This window comes from Moschus berezovskii, chromosome 25 (assembly GCF_049115385.1).
Source record: "Moschus berezovskii isolate FMDL1 chromosome 25, NW_MosBer_1.0, whole genome shotgun sequence".
NCBI classification, from domain to species: Eukaryota; Metazoa; Chordata; class Mammalia; order Artiodactyla; family Moschidae; genus Moschus; species Moschus berezovskii.
The window spans coordinates 2,440,604-2,460,740 of record NC_142484.1 but is presented as its reverse complement, the minus strand read 5'-3'; the positions used below and the strand labels follow the sequence as shown (position 1 = coordinate 2,460,740).

The 20,137-nt window shown below is 63.0% G+C and overlaps 1 protein-coding gene across 2 annotated transcripts in view; it reads right to left on the bottom strand.

The window, feature by feature from the left end:
- Positions 1–332: 332 nt before the first annotated feature.
- KCNQ1 (potassium voltage-gated channel subfamily Q member 1) overlaps positions 333–20,137 on the bottom strand; it is a 376,265-nt gene continuing 356,460 nt past the window's right edge. Inside the window, exon 16 of one of the 2 annotated variants that reach the window (XM_055415250.2) lies at positions 333–1,584. In XM_055415250.2, coding sequence (XP_055271225.2) covers positions 1,211–1,584 — 374 coding nt within the window. In that variant the 3' untranslated portion in view covers positions 333–1,210. The remainder of the gene's footprint in view (positions 1,585–20,137) is intronic. The other variant, XM_055415251.2, reaches the window with a different exon arrangement.

Genomic DNA, 20,137 nt, shown 5'->3' with positions numbered 1-20,137 from the left:
GGTTTCAATTGATGGAGAGGGGACGGGAGACTCTTCCGGAAAAGGCACCTGCAGGAGCAAAGCTCAGAGGGTGCGCTGGGGTCTGGCCTGGGGGGGGTGGGCAGGAGCAGCCTGGCCTCAAGCTGCTCCTGGGTCTCAGAACCCCCAGGCCAGTGGGTTGGGGGCTTCCGGCCCCCTCCCCTCACCGGGGTGGACGCGGATGGGGTGAGGGGTGCTGCGGTGTTGAGGGGTGGGCGGCAGCTCCATGGGAGGACAGGTTGTCCCAAAGATGGGTGCTTGCTCCCCCAGGAGTGGAGGCAAGAACAGGGCACGTTAAATTTTGTGATTCCACGTTTATTGGGAGAAACCTGCACAATTAAGAATCAAAACCACACCGTGAAATTCGTTAAAGCACAGATTCCAAATCACCGCAGATTACTCTGATTTTGGTGGGGCGGAGTGCCCGGGAGGATACACGTCTTGTGAGAGATGTGATGCCTGTCTGCTCCCCTGCGGTCGAGGGGTGACCGTCTGTCCAGCTGCTCGGGCTGGGAGGGACCTGGAGGCTGGGGCTGCACGTGGAGTGGGCTCGAGGCCCCTTCCTCTTTTCTCTGGAATGGGTAGGAGAAGCTACCAGTCCAGAGTGGGGGCCTGAGCACCCCCTATTCTGCTGCTGGACGGTGACCCCCAGTGAGGAGCTCTGGGCGGTGACGGGCCTGTCCCTCCCATTGGAAGCTGTGGCCTCAGGAGCCGCTCCCCCATCTCCTGCCAGGGTCAGCATCTCTGGGCGTCAGGGAGCCAGGCCCGCTCCAGGGTCCCGGGACGGGCTCTCAGGCCATGATCAGGCCTCGACTGTGGGCCTCCTTTGTTTGGCTGGGCTGGGCCTGCCCTGCCCTGCCTGCCTCCTCCACGAGTCCCCCTGAGTCCTGGATTTGAGACTGGGGGAGGGTCCTCACAGACCCTGTCCAGGCTGTCCCCCGTCTCCCTGCAGGCACCCCCCGGGGCTGGCATACAGCCCTGCTGCCTCCTGGCCATATGTGGGACCGACCGAGCTCCTGGCCTGATCCCTGGCCTTGTCCTGAGTGTCGTGCCAGCGATGTGGACCCCCTGGTCTCAGAGCCGACAGCTCTTCCCCCGACACCCAGCCAAAGTCTAGGACCTGCCGGCTGGGAAGGGGCAGTCTCGGCGAGCCCCCAGGTCCAGGTCAGGGCGCTGCATGGCCCACTGGGTGTCAGGGGCCTGGCAGAGTGGGACCGCGCCCTCCGGCCTTCGAGAGGTGGCCGAGGCCCAGTGGAGCCGAGCCAGGCGGGGGCGGAGTGGGCCAGGTGGGCCTCCCGCGGGCCTCCCCTCTCAGGCCTGGGCCCCCTGCCCCCGTCACGAGCCCTCGTCGGGCCCCCCGTGGGGCACGGTCAGCTGTTCGTAGGTGGGCAGCGCGTTGCTGGGCAGGAAGAGCTCGGGGTTGATGGAGCTGCCGCTCAGGGGCTGGACGGCCTGGGCCCCCGCCGTGCTGGGGGGCCGGCCCCCAGGGGGGCCTCCGTGGTGCAGCGCGAGCAGCTGGTGCAGCATGTCTGTGATGAGCACCAGCCTCTGGTCCAGCTGAGTCACCTGCGGGGACAGGAGCAGAGGTGAGCTGGGCGGCGGGGTGGCCTTGGGCCTGGGGGTCCGTGAGGGCGGGCGGGGACAGGCCTGTTTGCGGGACACGCACGTGCATGTCTGTGGGCTGCGTGGCCTCTGTGCGTGTTGCCGCATGTGCGCACACGTGCCCGGAGGGGTCCCGCTCAGCAGTCCCTGCCTGAGACCCCGGGGGCTGAGCAGCTATCTCTGCTGAAGGGCTCCCGGTCACAGGGCGGGGCTCCTCCTCGAATGACTCCCCCCCACACCCCCCAACAGGGCTCATGCCCCAGGTCGTCCTGTTGTCCCAGCCCCATCCCCGACTCACGAGAGGACTCACTAGTCCCTGGAAAACCCAGACCCTGTCCACGCCAATGCCCAGGGGTCAGCCAGGGCCACATGCCCCCCACGCTTCTACCAAAGCCTTTCCTGCATTGAACACGGGGTTGTCCAGCCCACGAGGTGGGGTTGCCCCGTGAAACTGGAGGGGAGCTGGAGGCAGGATGGACCTGGGGCGACAGGTGCTTAGCAGGGGAGGCTGATGGCCAGGAGGGGACAGGGCTGAAGTGAGCCCAGTGGGAAGAGGAGGCCAGGGCCCTCCGAGCAGGGGTGGGGGACAGAACATGACCCTGAGTGGGCCGGGCTCTGGGGGGAGGCACGGCTGTCCTGGGGCCTGCCGCACCCTTGGGAGCAGTTCCCCTGGGGTCTCCGTCAGAAAATAATACCCACTTTGGGGACCTGGAACCCTGGGGAACCTTGGAATGGCAGAGAAGCGTGAGGAAGCAGCTGGACGGGCAGGGATAAGGGCCAGGCCCCAGGAGCACCGAGCTGCCCTGTGGGAGAATGCTTCTGGGGGTGAGAGCCCCGCGGCAGTTCGGCCAAGGCTCAGCACAGGGCCGAGCACAGGCGGGATTCAAGATCTGTGCGGTGTGTGCCATCGCAGCCAGACTCCCGGGCACCCATCTGGGCCCACTGCCCGCTGCAGTCTCCCAGCCGCTGGGCTGCACGGAACTGGATGCCGGCTGAGCAGGTTGGCCCTGGGAAGATGGTAGGGTGAAGAGGCCGTGAATCCTGTGTAGCCAGGTCCCAGGGGGCCTAGGTCAGGCTTCCTGGGGCTAGGGGCAGGCCACAGCTTCCCTCCCGTGGGGACACTGAGTCAGGGGGAGGAGGGGGTCTGCCTGGGCGGGGATGAGAGGAGGGGTCTCTCCCGAGGCCCCAGGAGAAGGGTCGCATTTGGGGTCTCTGGTTGGGACCGCTACAGCCCCCACCCCCAGGTTCCATGTTGGGAAGACCTGGGTGAGGTGGAAGGGTGATCCATGAGGACTAAAGCAGACACTCCTGGGAGAGGGCCCAAGCGGGGTTCCAAGCTGGGCTTAGAAGAAGCAAGTGCTCCTGGGAGAGGGGCCGGAGGGGCCTGTGGCGGAGACTCATCCACATCATTTCCAAACCCTGCTCCTCTCACTGGCCCAAGACCACTGGGCCCCGCTGCCAGCAGGACTGGCTCCCCAGTCCCAAAGCTGCCCTGGGAGATCTGTCGGGGGGACCCTGGGTGCCCGGTAGCCTTGAATGAGCCTTGCACATGGCTGGTCCGGGCAAGATTTCATGTTGCTTCACTGTGCAGGCCCCGGCATGGGTATTGATTGGTTTGGCCTCAATTAAAGCCCCAAATACATGACAGAAGAAAATCTGTGGTTTCATACATTTTCACTTTACGGCGCTTGAACATCCATTGAAGTCCCTAGAAAGGCAAGTGGGTCTGGAAGCCTCCACGGGGGTGTTCTTGGGAAAAGAGGAAGTGGAAGGAGGGCTGGGATTCAGGAAGGGGTGGGGTCCTGGGTCTGGCTGGAGAAGGGGCCCGTCCCAGGGTCTGACAGCTCGGGCGAGCTTGCCCTCGAGGTCTCCTGGGGCCCTTCTTGCTGCCCTTGGCCCTCGGGTGCCAAGTCCACCTTGGCCCCTTGGGCTGCTGCTCACAGCAGGGGGGGCTCACCTGACCTCTTGGTCCCACTAGGCAGACTGCTGGGGACTTGGGGGAGCTGGGATCTGGGCCAGAATCCCAGAGCCGGCCCAAAGCCTGGGCCTCACTACTCGTACAGAAGAGGAGCAGGTCTGAGGAGGAGCGTGAAGTGTCACGTCTGGTGTGATGGGAGAGACAGTGGGGAAGTGGGGAAGCTGGCCAACCCACCTGGATCCTGCCAGACCCTTCCGGCCATTGCCCCGGCCCCCTGGTCCTCCGGCCTCCCTCTGGGCGCCCCTGCAGGGTCCCCCTGCCTGTCCGGCCCCCAGACCTCTGGACACAGATCCTCTCCTTCACTCGCCGGGTCCAGCTTCAGGCTGTGGTGACCAGCGGGTGGGCCAGGTCCCCCGCCCTGAGCCAGGCCCCTTCCTGGGGCTCCATGGGTGAGCCTGTACTACCCAGGCCTGCCTGCTGCTCGCCGCTGGCCCCCTGAACCCGCCCTGCCCTGCACAGTGGCCGATGCCCTGGCCCTGATGTGTGGGGTGAGCCTGGCCAGGCTCACCCCACAAGTGGCCACATCAGATCCCGCCCTAAGCCCTGGCTGAAGGGTCTCCTGCCTGGGCCCCAGTTTCTCAGCCGAGAAGCAGGGAATCCTGCTCCCCTCTGGTGGGTTTTCTTGAGGATGGAGCTGGACAGGCGTGTAGGAGCCTGTGCGTGCAGGCTCGGTGAGCCCGCCTCGCTTCTCCAGGGCTGAGCGCGCCCCAGAGAGATGGTTCCTGGTCGCCTCACCCCACCCCACCCCCGACTCTGGGCAGAGAGCCTGTGTCTCACTTCATATCTGATGGCCACTCTGCAAGCACATCGGAAAAGACCCCGATGCTGGGAAAGATGGAGGGCAGGAGGGGCAGGGGGCAGCAGAGGATGAGACGGTTGGATAGCACACCGACTCCATGGACAGGAGTTTGAGCCACTTTCAGGAGAGAGCAGAGGACAGGGAAGCCCACGGGCTGCAGTCCACGGGGTCCCACAGACTGAGCGGCTGAGCAACCGTGAGAATGTCAGAGGCTGGAGGGAGCGGCCTGAGCCGGGTCCCAGCTGCGGGGAAGCTGCCGGTCCAGGCAGGTGCCCAGGGCAGGCGCCGCCACCTTCAGCGGGACGTCAGTGCCCACTCCAGGCACGGGGCGGCGTGCCCTAGGAGCCACGGGGGCACATCAGTTTGGGGGATCTTGAATCTCGTCACTATTTGCAATTTGATAGTGACTAAAAGGGCAAGGCCAACAAAAGCGCCCTTGTTCCCTGCCTCAGCTCACCAAATTAATAACCATAAGACGACTCACGGCCCTCGGAAGAGAAAAAAAGCAATTAGAATAACAGCCAGTTCGAGAGCCCCGGGCGGCTGATGATCAAACCCAAGGCGACGAGATCCCTGTTTGATGTGGTTATGAATTTGTTTTCAAAAGAAAATCTTGAAAAAGAGTCTTTCAAGGGAAATTTTTGCAGAACCTGCTCGGCCTTGATCCCAGCTCTGGACCCGCCAGCGGTCCCGGCCAAAGACGGGTGGGAGACGGGGCTGTGACCACCTGCGGCTCACAGGGAGGAGCTCCTGGTTCTGGGGGCAGCTTGGGGGGCCCAGGGTCCCTGCGGGGACATCTGAAGGCGGAGCGGAGCTCCCCTTGGGGCAGCCTGGGACCCTCTACGGGGTCACGGCAAGAAGTGCTCTGGGCGCTCCCCTTGTGTACACCCTCTCCTGGATTGATGGTCACTGAGCCATTCTTGGGGGCAATGTTCAACATGCTTAACACCAGGCACTGAGCTGGACGCGCCCAGCTGGGCTTCAGGGAGCAGGGGGCTCCAGGTAGGTGATGAGGAGCGGGGGAGCCTGGAGCCCCGCAAGCCCTGCCCAAGCACAGGGACAGGCCTGGGGACATAGCCGTGATGCTCAGGCCCACTCCATCCTCCTGTGGGCCTCCCAGCATGGCTCTAACCCCCACTCCCCGCCCCCTTCACAGACCGCAGGGAGGGTGGGAGTGAAGAACCGGGGGCAGGGGCACAGAGGGGCTGCCACTGGCCTGGCTGCCTTCCCCCTTGCTCCCTGGCCACAGGCCTGCACGGCCCAGCACTGCCCAGGTCACAAACCCCTGCTCCCAGCTGCCCCTGAGCCCACAGGCAGGTGACCCGGCAGAGGCCCCGAGGCCTTGAGCTCCTGGCATGGTTGGAGGGACACAGTAGGGCCCACCCAACAGCAGGGCAGGTCTGGAGGCCCACGGCAGGTGTGCTGAGCCCGCCAAGTAAGAGACTGTCCAGCCGGGAAGGGAGCCCTAGGCTGGAGGACTCAGAGCAGAAACCCACCTGCTCTGTGCGGGACCCGTCACACCTCCAGGTCCCTTGGTGGGCAGCTCCCCCCTGCTGCCCCTCTCAAGCATACAGTTTGTGAGAAGCCCCCAGCAGGGGGCAGGATGTGGGGCAGGATGCAGGGTGTGTCTAATGCCGCTTGGTGGACGAGGGGCCCGGGACTGCCCCAATTGCCTGGCCGCAGCCTCGGACGTCGGGCCCCACTGGACACGGGAAGGACTTAGTCTGAGAGGGCGACCCTGAAGAGCGGGTTTCAGGCGGTGGTCCCAGGCCCCTCCCACCCGGGACTCCTGGGTTCTCTGTCCCCGTAGAACGCCCTTTCTCCCCCCACCCCGACCCTGGCCCTCACTCTGCAACCTGGTGAGGGAGGGAAATGGGTATCCCAGTGACCTACAACCTTTGCCCCGTGCCCTTCGGTGCATGCAGGTGACACTGAGACCCGCGGCGAGGGCAGGGGGTGTCACTGAGAGAGGGCAGCAAGGGGAGGGGCGCTGGCTGCAGCCCCGGGGTCCTCTGGCCCTTCCCCACTGGCCAGGATGGAGGAGGCCACCCTGCTGTGGCCACTGTGGTCTGCCGTCCTCTGAGCTTGAGTGCACAGGCTCAGGCCAGGGACACACCTATGACCCGCACGCTCGACCCTGTGGGGCTCCAGGTCTGAACCCAGACCATGAAACCACGGCTTCCCTGCACCTCTGCTGAGGCCTCTGCCTCTCAGCACCCACCCTGTTCTTTCCATTCTCATCTCAGAAAAAGGCTCCACATTCTATCCATCATCAGAACCTGGGAGACCCCTGCCCATCCCTCCATGGCTCCCAGCCCAGGCCAGAGTGCCAATTTTATATGCTAGGACTATTGCAGTAGCCTGCCAGCTGGCCTTCCCCTGTAATGTGCTTCTACACGGTGGTTCTTTTGAAACACAAACCAGCTCACATCACATACCTTCCTGAGCTTCCATCTCACTCCCAGGAGAAGCCTGAGTCCCTCATGTGGCCCCAGACCTGTATCCCTTTGCTTTCTGGCCTCCCCCGCCCCCTTCTTTGGGCTTCCCTGGTGGCTCAGTGATAAAGAATCTGCCTGCAAGGCGGGAGACCTGGGTTTGATCCGTCAGTTGGGAAGATCCCTTGGAGGAGGGCACGGCAACCCATTCCAGTATTCCTGCCTGGAGAATCCCGTGGACAGAGGAGCCTGGCGGGGTACAGTCCGTGGGGCTGCAGAGAGTCAGACACGGCTGAGCAACTCAGCGTGCACTCACGCATGCGCACACCCTTCTTCCCACCTCATCGACGCCAGGCAACTTTATTGGTCCTTAAACATGGTGGCACGTGCCTGCCCCAGGCCTGGCCTTTTCTCCTGCTGCTCCCCCGACTGCCTCAGCCACCCCCGACCCTCAGATCTCACCAGAGGCACTGATCTGAGGCCCTCTCCCTCCCCTTGCCCGCACCCCGCACTGGCCCGTACTTCCTCCAAGGCTCTTGACATGGGGTTACCTCTGCCCGTCCTCATCTGGGCCTCCCATTAACCCCGCTCCTCTGTTGGTCTGGCTGGCACACAGGGGCCCTGTTCACACGTGTGGCACAAACATGCTGGGAGCTCCCCCTGGCCCAGTGCCTGGACCCCAGAGCCTCCAGGAGCCCTCCAACCAAGGAGGAAGGGGGTGGTGGTACAGGGTACCCACCTGCTTGGGCCCAGCTGTCCCTGGAGGTCCCTGCCCAGTGGCAGCCAGACCCGGCCCCAGAGCACACACAGGGCCTGTGGGTCCTGCTCCTGGCTCTGGGCCTCCCTGACTCCTCGGGACTTGGGAACACCCCTCCCCCATGGCAAGAGCGCGGGAATAACGCCCATAAATCACCCTTTCGTTAGAGCCCATGGGGCTGGCTGGTCTCACAGAGCCGGGTATGAGTGGAAATAGATCACAGCGCTTCATAACGTCGTAATTTATGGTAGGAGACGGTGTAATTGTGTTTATGACTTTGTTTTAGTGCTTTAGCTCTTGGAGAAAAGTCAGCCGTGTTTCTAGCTGCTGAGGTTTTACTGCCAGTCCCCAGGGCGGCCGGCCGGCTGAGTTCTTGGTCCTTCAGCACAAGGCGCACCCAGCCGGCCCAGGAGGTGGCCTCGGAGCCTGGCCCACGGCAGCCGGGCCGGGCCAGGGTGTGCACCCTGCGGTCTGCGGGACGCCCCCGACACATTTTGGGTGTGTGGGCCACACGGCAGTGGGGCAGGGTCCTTGTGAAGGCCTGGGTGGTAGACAGGCTCCTGGGCTCATGCTCTGCCTCTGCCTCTTCCTGGTGGGGTGACCTTGACCTCGCCTTCCTGAACTCAGTTTCCCCATCTGTAAAATGGGCATGTTGGCTGAGTCTCCCTCAGGAGGGTGTTGTAAGGATTAAATGAATGAATGCAAAGAAAGGGGGCTTGGCAACCGGCAAGCATGGACTAAGTCTCCTGCTGACCATTATTGTGACCATTGCTAGCAATTTGCACGTGTGCAGTGTGGCCTGAGGGCTGGCCGGCGTGTGTGTGCACACAAGTGCTCCACCTTTCTAAGGGCAGGGAGACTGAATGTGCGAGAATGCCCGGGCCGCCTCGCACAGTTCCTTTGCACACGATCACCAGATCATTCCCTGAGCTGCCCAAGGGTGCACGTGTGTCTGTCTGGACCTTGGGGCCCCCGGGCCTTGGCACATGCCATGGAAGTGAGCACGCTGCCACCAGGCACTGAAGTTGCTGGGAGGGGGCCGCTCAGAGGGTGAGCTGTGCTGCTCAGCACGGGGACTCTGCTGGGGGCCGATTGAACTCTCCTAACTGGGAGACAGGCCTCTGGGACCCGTGCTCACCAACACACCAGCCCTTCTCCTGTCCCCCAGGGTCCTCTGTCCAGGTGGAGTCCAGGCGGGGGTGAGCCTCAGCCAGGAGAGGTGGGCGATGGGGCAGCCATTGTGCCCTGGCCTCAGGGACGGGCGCCTCGGTTTGGCCTCACAAATCAGCCAGGGTGGGCATTTCAGAGGCTGCAGACCGAGGACTGTGTCCCAGCCACTGTCCTGCAAACCTCCCACTCTTCTACCTACAGGGCAGCAGGTGGTCTGAGCCATCACCCGAGTCAGCCACCCCTCAGCCGGGTCCTTGGCAGAGCATGGACAACAGCCTGGTCACCCCCAGACCCCTCTCGGGGCCTGTAGGTCCCTGGCTGGCCCCTGCAGACAACCCCTTAGGAGGACAGGCTGCTTCCCTCTGAGAGATGGCTGTGATGGGAGGGAGACCCTTCTACCTGCCCCACAGACACACACTTGCCTGGGGGCAGCCCCACAAGTGCCTGGGCTCCGCTGGGGATCCCCAGCAGTGACTCGGTCCAGGTTGACCGTTGAGCAGTGTGGGTCTCGGGATCTCTATCGTAAGCCATGCGCACCTGCCCCGTGCTCATCTGCCAGGACAACCTCGTCTGCCCTCCACATCCAGCCCAAGGACCCCCGCCTGCCCGCACCCGTCTACGCAGACACCCTCAGCACTGCGCCCCAGCTCTGCGCACTCCCCGAGGCCGCTCTGTGTCCACTGCGAGCAGGTCTCACAGCATCTTGGCCCAGCAGGTCCCAAAAGGAACTCTGACTCGCCCTGGGCCTGCCCTGTCTCAGAAAGGGGCGCCGACACCCACACGGAGAAGCACCAGGTCCACCTGGCGCTCGGCCACGCCCGGCCTGCTCTCTAGGGTGCGCGCTCTGCCTCCGGCCTCCTGGGCAGCCCTGGCCCGGTCCAGCGGCGTCCCTGGCCGGCGCGCTTGTGGTCTCCTCTACCGGACTTGCCCACCTGCCTCCTGTTCACTCCAGGCAGCAGCCCGGCTGTGTTGTCTCCCTTCAAAGGATTTCCAGCGTACCCAGCGTGAAAGCCAACCTTCTGCTGAAGCCTCTGAGCTCTGCGGCCCGCACAGCCCTCCCTGACCACTCCACTCTGTCCCTCAGATCCTGAGCTCAGCCCCCTTGATCATGCCCCAGGATTTTTGCACTTGCCATTCCCTCCGCCTGCAAAACCATTCTCCACCACAACATATAACCTCAGCTCAGATGTTAGGAGTGGGCTTCCCTTCCATTGCTGAAACCTCCTGTGGCGGCTAGGCCTTGGATGGTCATGTCCCCAGAGGGTCTCCCAGACCCTGCAACATAGTAAAGATTAAGTGTTGTTGTTCAGTGGCTAAGTTGGGCCTGACTGTTTGCTACCCCATGGACTGCAGCATGCCAGGCTTCCCTGTCCTTCACTGTCTCCCGGAGATTGCTCAAACTCATGTCCATTGAGTCAGTGATGCCATCCAACCATCTCATCATCCTCTGCCGTCCCCTTCTCTTCCCACCTTCAATCTTTCCCAGCATCTGGGTCTTTTCCAATGAGTCGGCTCCTTGCATCAAGTAGCCAAAGGTTTGGAGCTTCAGCATCCGTCCTTCCAGTGAATATTCAGGGTTGATTTCCTTTAGGATTGACTGGTTGGATCTTCTTGCAGTCCAAGGGACTCTCAAGAGTCTTCTCCAGCACCGCAGTTCAAAAGCATCAATTCATGTGGGATAGAGTTAGTGCTTCACAAATATTTGCTGGATGAATAAAGAGCACTCTGCCACCTCCCGGGGCCCCAGGACTGGGGTGGGTGGGTGCAGATCCTCCAAGCCTACAGCCTGTTCCCTCCCCAGGGTGGTGCTGGACAGGCCTTTCATTGCCATTGACTCGTAAGGGGTCTTCGTATACTGAGAAGGTTTGTCCTCTGACATGGACAGCGTGACCGTTTGCCCCCAGTGTGCTGCTGGTCTCGTGAATCGGTTTATGGCAATTATGATTATTATTTTTGGTCTGGCCATACAGAAGTTTTATTTCGTTTTTCACTTTTTTATGTAGTCAGAGTTATTTATCTTTTCCTTCGTGGCTTCTAGATTTTCTGCTTGCTTGGAGTAACCTTCCCCATTCCGACCTCGAAACAATTTTTTTTTTCCCTAGAATCTTTTAGATTTGTATTTTACCGTTAAATCATTGAATGGTGTGGGGCTCACTTGAGCTTTGAGACCTGTTTTCAGAGATCGGCTTGTAGATCTTCCTGAAGACTACACTTCCCTGAAGGATGGAACATTCTTCTTGTAGATGCTTTGCAGTCTACGGTGAACTATCTCAATCATGGCAGCCTTACAATGTGTTTTGCTAGTGGGTGGCAGAGCTGTCCTTTCTGGAGGTGAGGATGCTGATAGCTCTGTCCAGGGGGTCCAGCAGTGGCGGTGGCCGGGGGGGCATGGGCCAGCTCACCTGGACAACCTCAGTGACCTCTGCCCTTGGCCTCACAGATCTTGCTCCTCTGTTCAGAACTCTGCTAGACCCGCCTTGGACTCTGAACAGAGAAGGAAGTCCTGGCCAGGAGTCCAGGCAGTCAGCCCTCCCCGAGGCGGCCCCAGCGTGAGGCCTCCCCTCTGCCCTGCCCCGTCCTTGCCCCCACTGCCAGGCTGTCTCCCTGGATTCTCGCATGGCTCACACCGTCACCCCATCCACATTTCTGTTCCCGTCTCCTCTCCCCACGAGGCTGCTCTGGGCCCTGAGCTAAACGCTGCAACCTGCCCGCAGGCCTCTGCCCACTTTCTTTCCCTCCAGGACGCTCAATGACATCACTGGATTCTTTACTCGATGTTCTGTCTCTCCCTGCCCTCTCCCCACACAGAGGGCGGAAGCCCCGTGGGGGGCTCTGCGTGTGCCGTGTTCCCCAACGTGCCCCGTCCACGCTGCTGGACACTGAGCCATGCCCTCCCTTCCCCCGCAACTGCGTGGGGCCACGTTTGTGCCCAGAGTCCACAACCACTGCCTGACTGTGTGCCCCTGAGGCTGCCCTGCGTGGACCCCGGGGAGGAGGTGCCTGCGGCAGCTTGCAGTTAGCAGCCCTGTGGGGTGGGGCACACGGCCTCCTGGGCTGCACAGAAGCCTCTTTGCTTGCCCCCACCCCACCGCTGGAAGGGGGCCTGGGTCGTGGGGAGCAGGATACACAGAGGCCAGGAAGCTGCCCACGGTCATGTGGTGGGTGGGCCGGTCAGGGGGCGGCGACTAGCCCTGGACGTGTGTGGCTGGGTCTCCCAGTGGGCTGGCCAGCCCCTAGCTGGGGCCTCAGGGGGGTCCTGCGGGTGGAGGCCAAGCAGGGGCCGCCCGCCCTGCCCGTATCGGGCAGCCCCAGGCTGGCTGGCTGAGCCGCCCTGCTCGGGGCCGGGCGAGCGGGAATGTAGGGCAGGCTGGAAAAAGGCGCTGGAAGCCGAGAGGCCGTGTTTGTGTTGGCGGCGGGCAGAGGCCCCGCCTGCATTTGAGTCTCTCCCGCCTCCCCCTTCCACGCTGCCCCTCGGACGAGCCTCGAAGTCCCGGAAGCCAGGGACGCCAGGCAGAACACTTTGTACCAGGAGCCAGCGTGCGCTCGGCCGGCCCAGCCAAACACCAGGCCTGGGCAGGCGGGCGGGCAGGTGGGCAGGGGCCGCCCAGGGGCTCCGTCGTCACAGTTCCATCTGCCCCTTGCTGCCCCCGGGCCCCCCTCATCCCGGTGCCCCGGTGCCGGGGCGCGGGCAGCTCAGGACCGCTGGGCCCACCAAACCCCGGCCACCCAGCAGTGCCCCTGAGGCCTGCTCGCCCTCTGTGAGCTCCATATCCAGCAGGCCTCCCTGTCTCCTCACACCCCGTCCGTCCCCTGGTGGGACCCCTGCCAGCCACCCGACGGCTCTCGGACAAAGACCCAGCCCCGTCTTGGCCAGAGGGTCCCCACAGTCCGGGCCCGGTGTCACCCTGGCCACTGCCCCTTCCTGCCCTGCAGTGGCTCCATCAGTGCCTTGGATGTGCTGTACCCACCTCTGCCCCAGGGCCTTTGCACCAGCCAGTCCATTTGCTAGGACATTCTACCCCTCTCCTGAGCCAGCAGACCGTCTCATTCCTCAGGCCCCAAGGCGAGGGTCTCCTCCATAGAAGGCCCCCTGCTCCATCTGCCTGCCATCACTTCCCTGACCGACCCCTCCCGGCCACTCTAGTCTGCCTGGGTACTGGTTTCATCCTCTGCTTCCTAAACGTCCACCTCCCTGAAAGCGAGGATACTGCCAGGCTGTCTACCACCCACAACGGGCTGCAGGACTTTGGGTTCAGTCCCCTCCCTGCAGCTCAGAATGGAGATTGATGTCCGTGGTTGGTATATCCTGGGGGGGGGGTGGTCTAGCTCCCCTGGACATTCCTCAGGCCTGCGGGGGGTCTCAGGGAAGAAGGAGGCCCCGTGTGCCGCCAGGCCCCCAGCACCGCCCAGCTGCCTCTGACCGCTTCCCCTGTGCCCGCCGCCTGGGGTGGCTCCTCCTCGCCGCTCTGTGGCCGCCCTCCCCTGTCCCCGCTCAGTCCTGAACCGCGTTCTCTCTTTGGACACCTGCACAGCTTCCACCCAGGAAGCTGACCGCCCAGGCTCCAGAGCCCCTTCCCTGGGCAGCTGGGGGCTGTTAACTTCACCCCCAGCCTGCTGGCCTCCAGGACAGCACCTGTGTGCCCCCTGCCCTCACCCCCCACCCCAGCAAGATGCTCTGCCCAGCTGGACGGCTTGCAGTTAAATCAGCCCCCTTACAAGAGTTTGCAACATGTAACTAGCTGGGTCGTACTGTTCAAAACCATAATCCCTTAAAAGTAAAAAATGTTTTGACGAAATGTCCCCCTTTGGCCCGCCTGGCCCGTCTGATTGTAGTCCGCTCCTCACCAGGGGATCGCCTTAGCGATCTGCTGTTTATCCTTTCGGCCATTTTAAAACAGGAGCGCGCGCCCACAATGCAGTATCCGTCCAGGTGGGCTTAGCAGAACAGTAACCCGAGAAGCTGGGCCCTCTGTGTGCTCCCTTTCACTAGCACAGGCTGGGGGCCCGCCGTGTGGAGACATGTCCACCAAGCCCGCTCCTCGGGTCGAGGTGCAGCAGGCCTTTCCATGGGGCTCTGGAAATGCCACCGCAGCCGAGCCCGTGGACGGGAAGGCTGACGCGCCCCTGGGAGCGCCAGGTGGGGTCCTCCTCTCTAGGATCAGTCCTGGAGAGGCTGCCCTGCAGGAGCGCTTCCACATGGTTCCCCAGCAGGCTGCCCCCAGCCCTGCACATCTTCCCCATCCCACTCTGCTCCCTGATCTGGGTGAGAGGAGCCCCTGCCCCGGCTGGCCCTCTGAGCGCACCCAGGCACCTCAGCCTTCTCCCGTCTCCCAGGAGGGAGATGTTAAAACAGGGGCTCCCCAGGGCCACAGAGTCGAGGCCAGGGTCACTGCAGTGGCCCTGGAACCATCACGGTCTGGCTGGGTCCTCCTTGCTGCCCCGGGCCTCTGGGCCTCCCGTCCGGGCCCCAAGTTGCCACAGGCTCTTTGCACTTATTGCTCCTGAGGGAGGCTCTTTCCCCACGAGCTTCAAGGTGCCTCTGTCGTCTGAGTGCCCCCTCAGGGCTGCCTGCCCACTCTTTCTAAGGGATTCCCCTGACCTGGGGAGGGTCAGCCCCGGGCAGGGCGACCAGCAGCGGGGTGCGGGGCTTGGCTGCTGTGTGTGCATTCCGGTGTGTGTGAGCACGTGTGTGTGCGCGTGGGCAGAATTCCACCAGGGCCTTGCTGGGCCCTACACTGGGGAATGGGGGAGACCCGGGAGCTGGCTCATGGGGCGGGATCCAGGGTGGTGTCCAGGGCTGGGGGGCTGGAAGAGCGGACACACAGGCTGACCACCTCCAGCCCAGGGGGCTGTGCCTGGGTGCCCTCCAGGTGCCAGGGGGTCCAGGCTCCCTGCCTTTCCTGCCTTGGTCTGGGCCAAGAAATGGTGGCCCCACGACTCAGCAGGCTAGGGCCGGTGCCGTGGAGGCAGCTGTTGGAGACAGGAGGGCAGTTCTTGGGGCCCATGTCGAGGACGGCCCCACTCCCCACTTCTGGCTCCTGCTTCTAGGCCCAGACTCCCAGAGACAGCTCCTCCAAGGCTGGACCCAAGCTGGGGGCTGGGCGGGGGGCTCTGGGCCAGGGGTGCGGATCCTGAGGTCTGGAAGAGCCTGGTGGGGAAGGTGAGGGGGGCCCAGTGCTTTCCAGGGGAAGCAGCCGGGTTTCCACCTGTCCAGGGCTAGGCCCTGCCCTTTGCCTGGCACTAGGGGCCTGGCTGGGGGCTTAGCTGGGCCTCCCCACCTCCTGGGCATGACCACACCCTCCTAAGCCTGTTCTCTTCCCACTCGGGGGGCCCACAGCCTGTGAGCCAGAAGCCCCGGGGCCCCACGCTCCCCCACCCAGCACGGGCTCCCTCCCTGCCTCTGCTTGGTCTCCCCTGCTTTCGGTGGGGGCAGCCCCCGCAGACAAAAGACAGACCCCAGGTCCCGTCCCTTCCTCTCGCGCCCTGCTCTGTGCTTTTCCTCGTGGCAGTCTGAGCCCCGCCCCCCCAGCCTGCGTTCTGCTTACCTTCCCCTGCCGAGTCCCTCCCCTCACTGGGTCGTGACCCACCCACATGGGCACGTGGTCCCCGAGGGCTCTGCGCAGTCACCTGGCCATGCAGATGCCCAGTGTGGGGTGGCCTGTGTGGCTGAGGGCCTGCTGCTGCACCTGCGCCCCCCACCCCGAGACCCCCGTCCAGGAAGTGGGTGTGGAGCTGGGGAGCAGGCCAGGCCAGGCCCCGGGAGCTCCAGCCCCGCCTGGACCCACTGGCCGGGGCCCTGCCCACCCTGCCCCGGCCCCCTGGCCCACCTCCCTCCTGCTGCCCATGTGCGGTTCAGAGTGGCCCCCTCCTGCTGGGTCCCCAGCCTCATGCAAACATGGCCTCCCTGGCCTCTCCCCGAGCCTTTATGTCTGCCTCTGCAGGGCAAGGACGTGCCCCGTGGGATGGAGGCTCACACCCGCCCCCTGGCAGGGCACTGCCTCCGCCCTGTCCATCTCCAAAGCTCCGGGACCCCAGGGGGCCCCCCGCGGTGCCTCCCCCGGAAACTAGGCCGGTGAGTGGGCTGCCCTCACTGTCCCCACGTCTGCACGTGAGTGCCCACCTCCGTCCAGCCGCCACACCTTCAGGGCGGCCGGCCCCGGTCCCTAGGTGTGTGGCCCAGTGGCCAGGGCGCTTGAGGGGCCAGGGCGGGCTGACCTCGGGGTGGGTCAGAGGCCGGAGGGCCACTCAGTGGTGGGGGCTCCCAGGAAGGCCCACAATGCTCGGAAGGTGAGTGGAAGTTCGGGGAGGCCTCCACCCCGGAACGAGGCCCTGGGCTGACCTGCGGCTAATGAGAGATTCAGGCCGTCCTGTGATCCCCGCCCACCCTTCCTGCTCCTGGGGCACAGAGGAAGAGCTCCTTGGGACACGGCCTGGGTGGGGGGGACCCATGGTGACCAGACTGGGAGTGGTCGGAGGCCTCTGGGATGACCGGGCTCGGCCCACGGGTGCCCCGTTAGTGCCTGGGTCTGGGGTCCTTGGAGACCGTCCTGGGTACCACTGGGGTCACAACTCCAGGAGGCCCACCCCGGCAGGAGGCCCGGTCCCCCTGTCAACTTCAGTTAAAGGTGGGCAGGCGGTGCCCATCCGTGAGCCCACCCCTCTCCCCGCTGTCCTGTCCCACACTGCCCGCCCCAGCCTCCTGGCCACCCGGGGGGCTCCTGTGTGGGGACCAGCTGGCCCTCGGCCTACGGACGCATCTGGCTGCCTGGTCACCCGTGCGCCAGCTCGTCCCAAACCCGAGGACACACTCAACCTTCTGACCGGCTCCACCTCCTCCCCGTCCTCTCCCCCATTCTGGAGTTTTCGCAGCATCAGCAGAAACCCGCCTGAAGAGCTCCCATGAGTCTCCGTCTTTCATCCCCCGTTCCTGACCCAGAGGCAACCCCTCAACCCTCTCTGCTGTCTCTTGGCTTCACCTCGGTATTTCTGAACCACATGCTTATATGGGTATTCCTTGCTTTTAAAGTTTCAGACCCTATTTAGTGACCACTTAACCCGGAGAGATCCAGGTTTCATTTTCACAGCTCCTGCCCCCTGCCATTCTGCATCCTCTCAACACAGTTCTAGGCTAAATAAATATTTACTGCTTGCATTTGACATAAACATTATGCAACTTTATAACACTATGTAACGGCCATTTTCAGCCAAGTCACGTGGTCTTCTAGGATGATAACCTTTTGTTTTCCCTGGGTAAAACATTTTTTATGATTTGCTTAGTTTTCAACGCATCTCCCACTAGTTCATGCTTGACCTCTCTGCCAGAGTTGTAAAGCTTCTATTCATTCTACCGAGAACACCGGCAATCTACCAGCCTTACTCTTTTCTTCTGGAAGTTTCCTCCTAGGGCCCTAGAAGCATTCGTTGCTCTCTAGGCCTGCTAAACGGTTGTAAGGCTAGACTTTCTCCCCCCGTCTTGTTGTGACCCTCCTTGGCCTCTTTTTTTTAGGGGGGTGTGTTGGAGTCCCCTGGTTCTTGAATGCCGGGTTTCTCGCATTGTGGTTTTCCCTTCCTTTTGCTGGAGCATGTCCTTGAATAGCTTTCTGAGAAAAGGTGTGTGGCAGGCAAAGCTTCTGGCTATGCATGTCGGAAACTTTCATTTGCTCTCAGGTCTGAGCATTTGAGTGGGCAGAGAACCCCAGATTGGAAATAAACGCTTTTGGGTGCCTCAGACAGTGAGGCGGACGGAGAGAAGGCCCCTGCATCCTGCTGCAGTGCTGTTCACGCCTCAGCCCTGCGCTCTCCAGCTCAGCGGGGACCCCATGCGTGGCAGATTGGTTGCTGTTCAGTTGCTAAGTTGTGTCCGACTGTTTGCGACCCCACGGACTGCAGCGCACCGGGCCTCTCCGTCCGTCACCATCCCCCAGAGTTCCCCCAAGTTCACGTCCATCGAGTCGGTGATGCCATCCAACCGTCTCATCCTCCGCCGCCCTCTTCTCCTCTTGCCGTCAATCTTTCCCAGCATGGTGGCAGAATTCTCTCTTGATTAGGCTGCCACCAATTTCATCGTCTAAGCAACAGCTGGGACCAAGCCCCTTGCCCTGACTCTTGTCCATTGTCTTGCTAGCTGCTCTCTCTGCCTCTCCACACCCAACCCTCAAAGCTCTCCACTCTTCACACACTGCTCAGAAACATGTAAATCAGAGCATGTCACCTCTGGGCTTAGAGCTGAAAACCCACCTCCAGCTTCTGATTGAGTCAAAATAAATGCAAACTCCCTGTGGGGGCTGTCAGGCCCCAGTCTGGCCCCTACCAGCACCCCACTGCCACCTCATCCCTCTAACCCAAGTCCCGCTTGCCTGGGAGTTGTTGTACCCCAGTATTCCAGACTGTCTCACTCCAGCCCACAGCAGCACTGAGTAAAGGTTTGTTGAATGGCTTAGTGAATGGGTGAGTGAGTGAGTCCCTCTCAGCCGGAACCAGAACCGAGGAACTGCCTAAGGCCCCGGGGGTGGGGCTCAGACCCTGCTCATCAGCAGCATCGGTGTCAGGAGCGGGGTTGGGCAGCCCTTCCCCTGCTCCTGGGCATCTGTCAGTCTCACAGCCCACTCTTGGTCAGTTTCTGCTTCCACACCACCTCCTTGGAGACCCCCCCCGCCAGCTCCCCCACTGCTCACTTGCTGCCAATCCGCTTCCCTCCCCCCCACCCCGCCGCCCCATCCTGCTGCCCTGTAACTCAGTGTCCCACCCCTTGGCTTGCTGACTTCTGGTCCACCTCTCCCTGGACTGAGCTTCCTGAGGAAGGGGTCTGCACGGCCTCCCCAGCACGTGGGGCCACTTCTGGCCTAAGGTCAGTGTTTGAGTCACTGAGTCAACAGATCCGGGTGGAGGCTGGGCTGGGGCCTGGCACCAGAGATGCTCTGGGAGCCCCACGTCCCCGTTCCCTCTCTGCTCTGCCCTGGCCCCCACCCAGGAGGAGGCGAGGCGGGCTGGGCAAGCCCCTGCCCCCTGCCCCACGTGCCCCAATGCCCCTTCCCCGACAGTTGCAGAGCTGTGGCGGTGGTAGGGGGAGACCTGCGGGAGGCGGCAGCAGGGGTGGGGGCAGGGCGCGGAGCTGGGCCTGGCGCGAGCCCTCCACCGCCGCTGTCCTCCGAGTTTCCGTGACTGTCTGTGCGTAACCGCACGGCGGTTTCCATCGGCGCTGCCAAGTGGCGGCTGCTGGGCCTGGCCTGGGTTCTGATCCCCGACAAGCCTGCTCTCTGTCAGGCAGCCCCGGGGAGCTGGGGAGCACGGTTGCGGCCGGGGGGCGGGGGTTGCAGAGGGTTAAGCTGCCCTCCTCCCCCCTGTCTCATTTCTCAAAGGCCAGGCCCTCTTTCCTTCCAAGTCACAGCTGACATGAAAAACAATAGCACTCCCTAGGAGAGGCTCTGCTGCGGGCTGGACGGCCCCCCGCCCCCCAATAATTACTCAAGACATTGGCATGAGCCAGGCCTGGTTAGGTAACAGGCTGCTTGCTCCGGAGACTTATAACTCACAGGCAGCTACACATGATCTCTGCAGACAACAAAATCGTTTCCAGGATGGTGGGGAGGGCGAGGCCTCGGGGAGAGGGTCCAGGGCGGGGGGTGTGCAGGAGGGGCTGGGAGCAGGCCAGGTGGGGGTGAGTGCGAGGGAGGGCCTCCCGGGGGCCCCAGGGGTGCAGCCTGGGGACTGGGGAACCAGAGAAGTGATGTGGGGAGTAGATCCCTGCCGCCTCCCTACTCCGGTTGCCACCCATGCCCCCGTCCCCAGAGGGTGAGCCTCCCCAGTCCGGTCTGTTCCTGAGTGAGGCAGGGAAGGCACTCATTCATACTGAAGTGTAAATGACTAACTGCGTTGGGCACCACCCCCCCGTGGAAGATAACTGATTGTCTGTTTACTGTCCGTGGCCCCATCGAACACGACTCCCTCAAGGGCAGGTCCACATACTTTCCCCCGTGTTCCCGGCGCCTAGTACATAGCAGACATTCAGAAAATATTTGTTGAAGATGACTCCTAACCCAAAGAAGTGTAACTGCGGGCACACGGGGCGGGGCCTCTGGCGGCCAGTGCCAGAGAGATGCTGGCAAGGGGAGGACTCGGACGGCCCCGCTCCCCTCCCCCGCCCGGGCCCCTGAAAGCTCCTGCAGGAAACGCCCATTTCCCTGGAAGGACGCTGAGCCGAGGCGGGTGGAGGACTCTGAGCATGTGGGCCGCCCCTGTCGGCCTGGGTGTGCTCCCGGCAGGGCGTCGACGCCCAGGCAGCCCGCTGCCCCGCTCCAGCCCGGCCTCAGCCCCGGCTTGGGAAGCGGCGCCCCCATCCCTCTCCGGATTCCACTTGCTCTGTGACTGTCTCCGGGCAC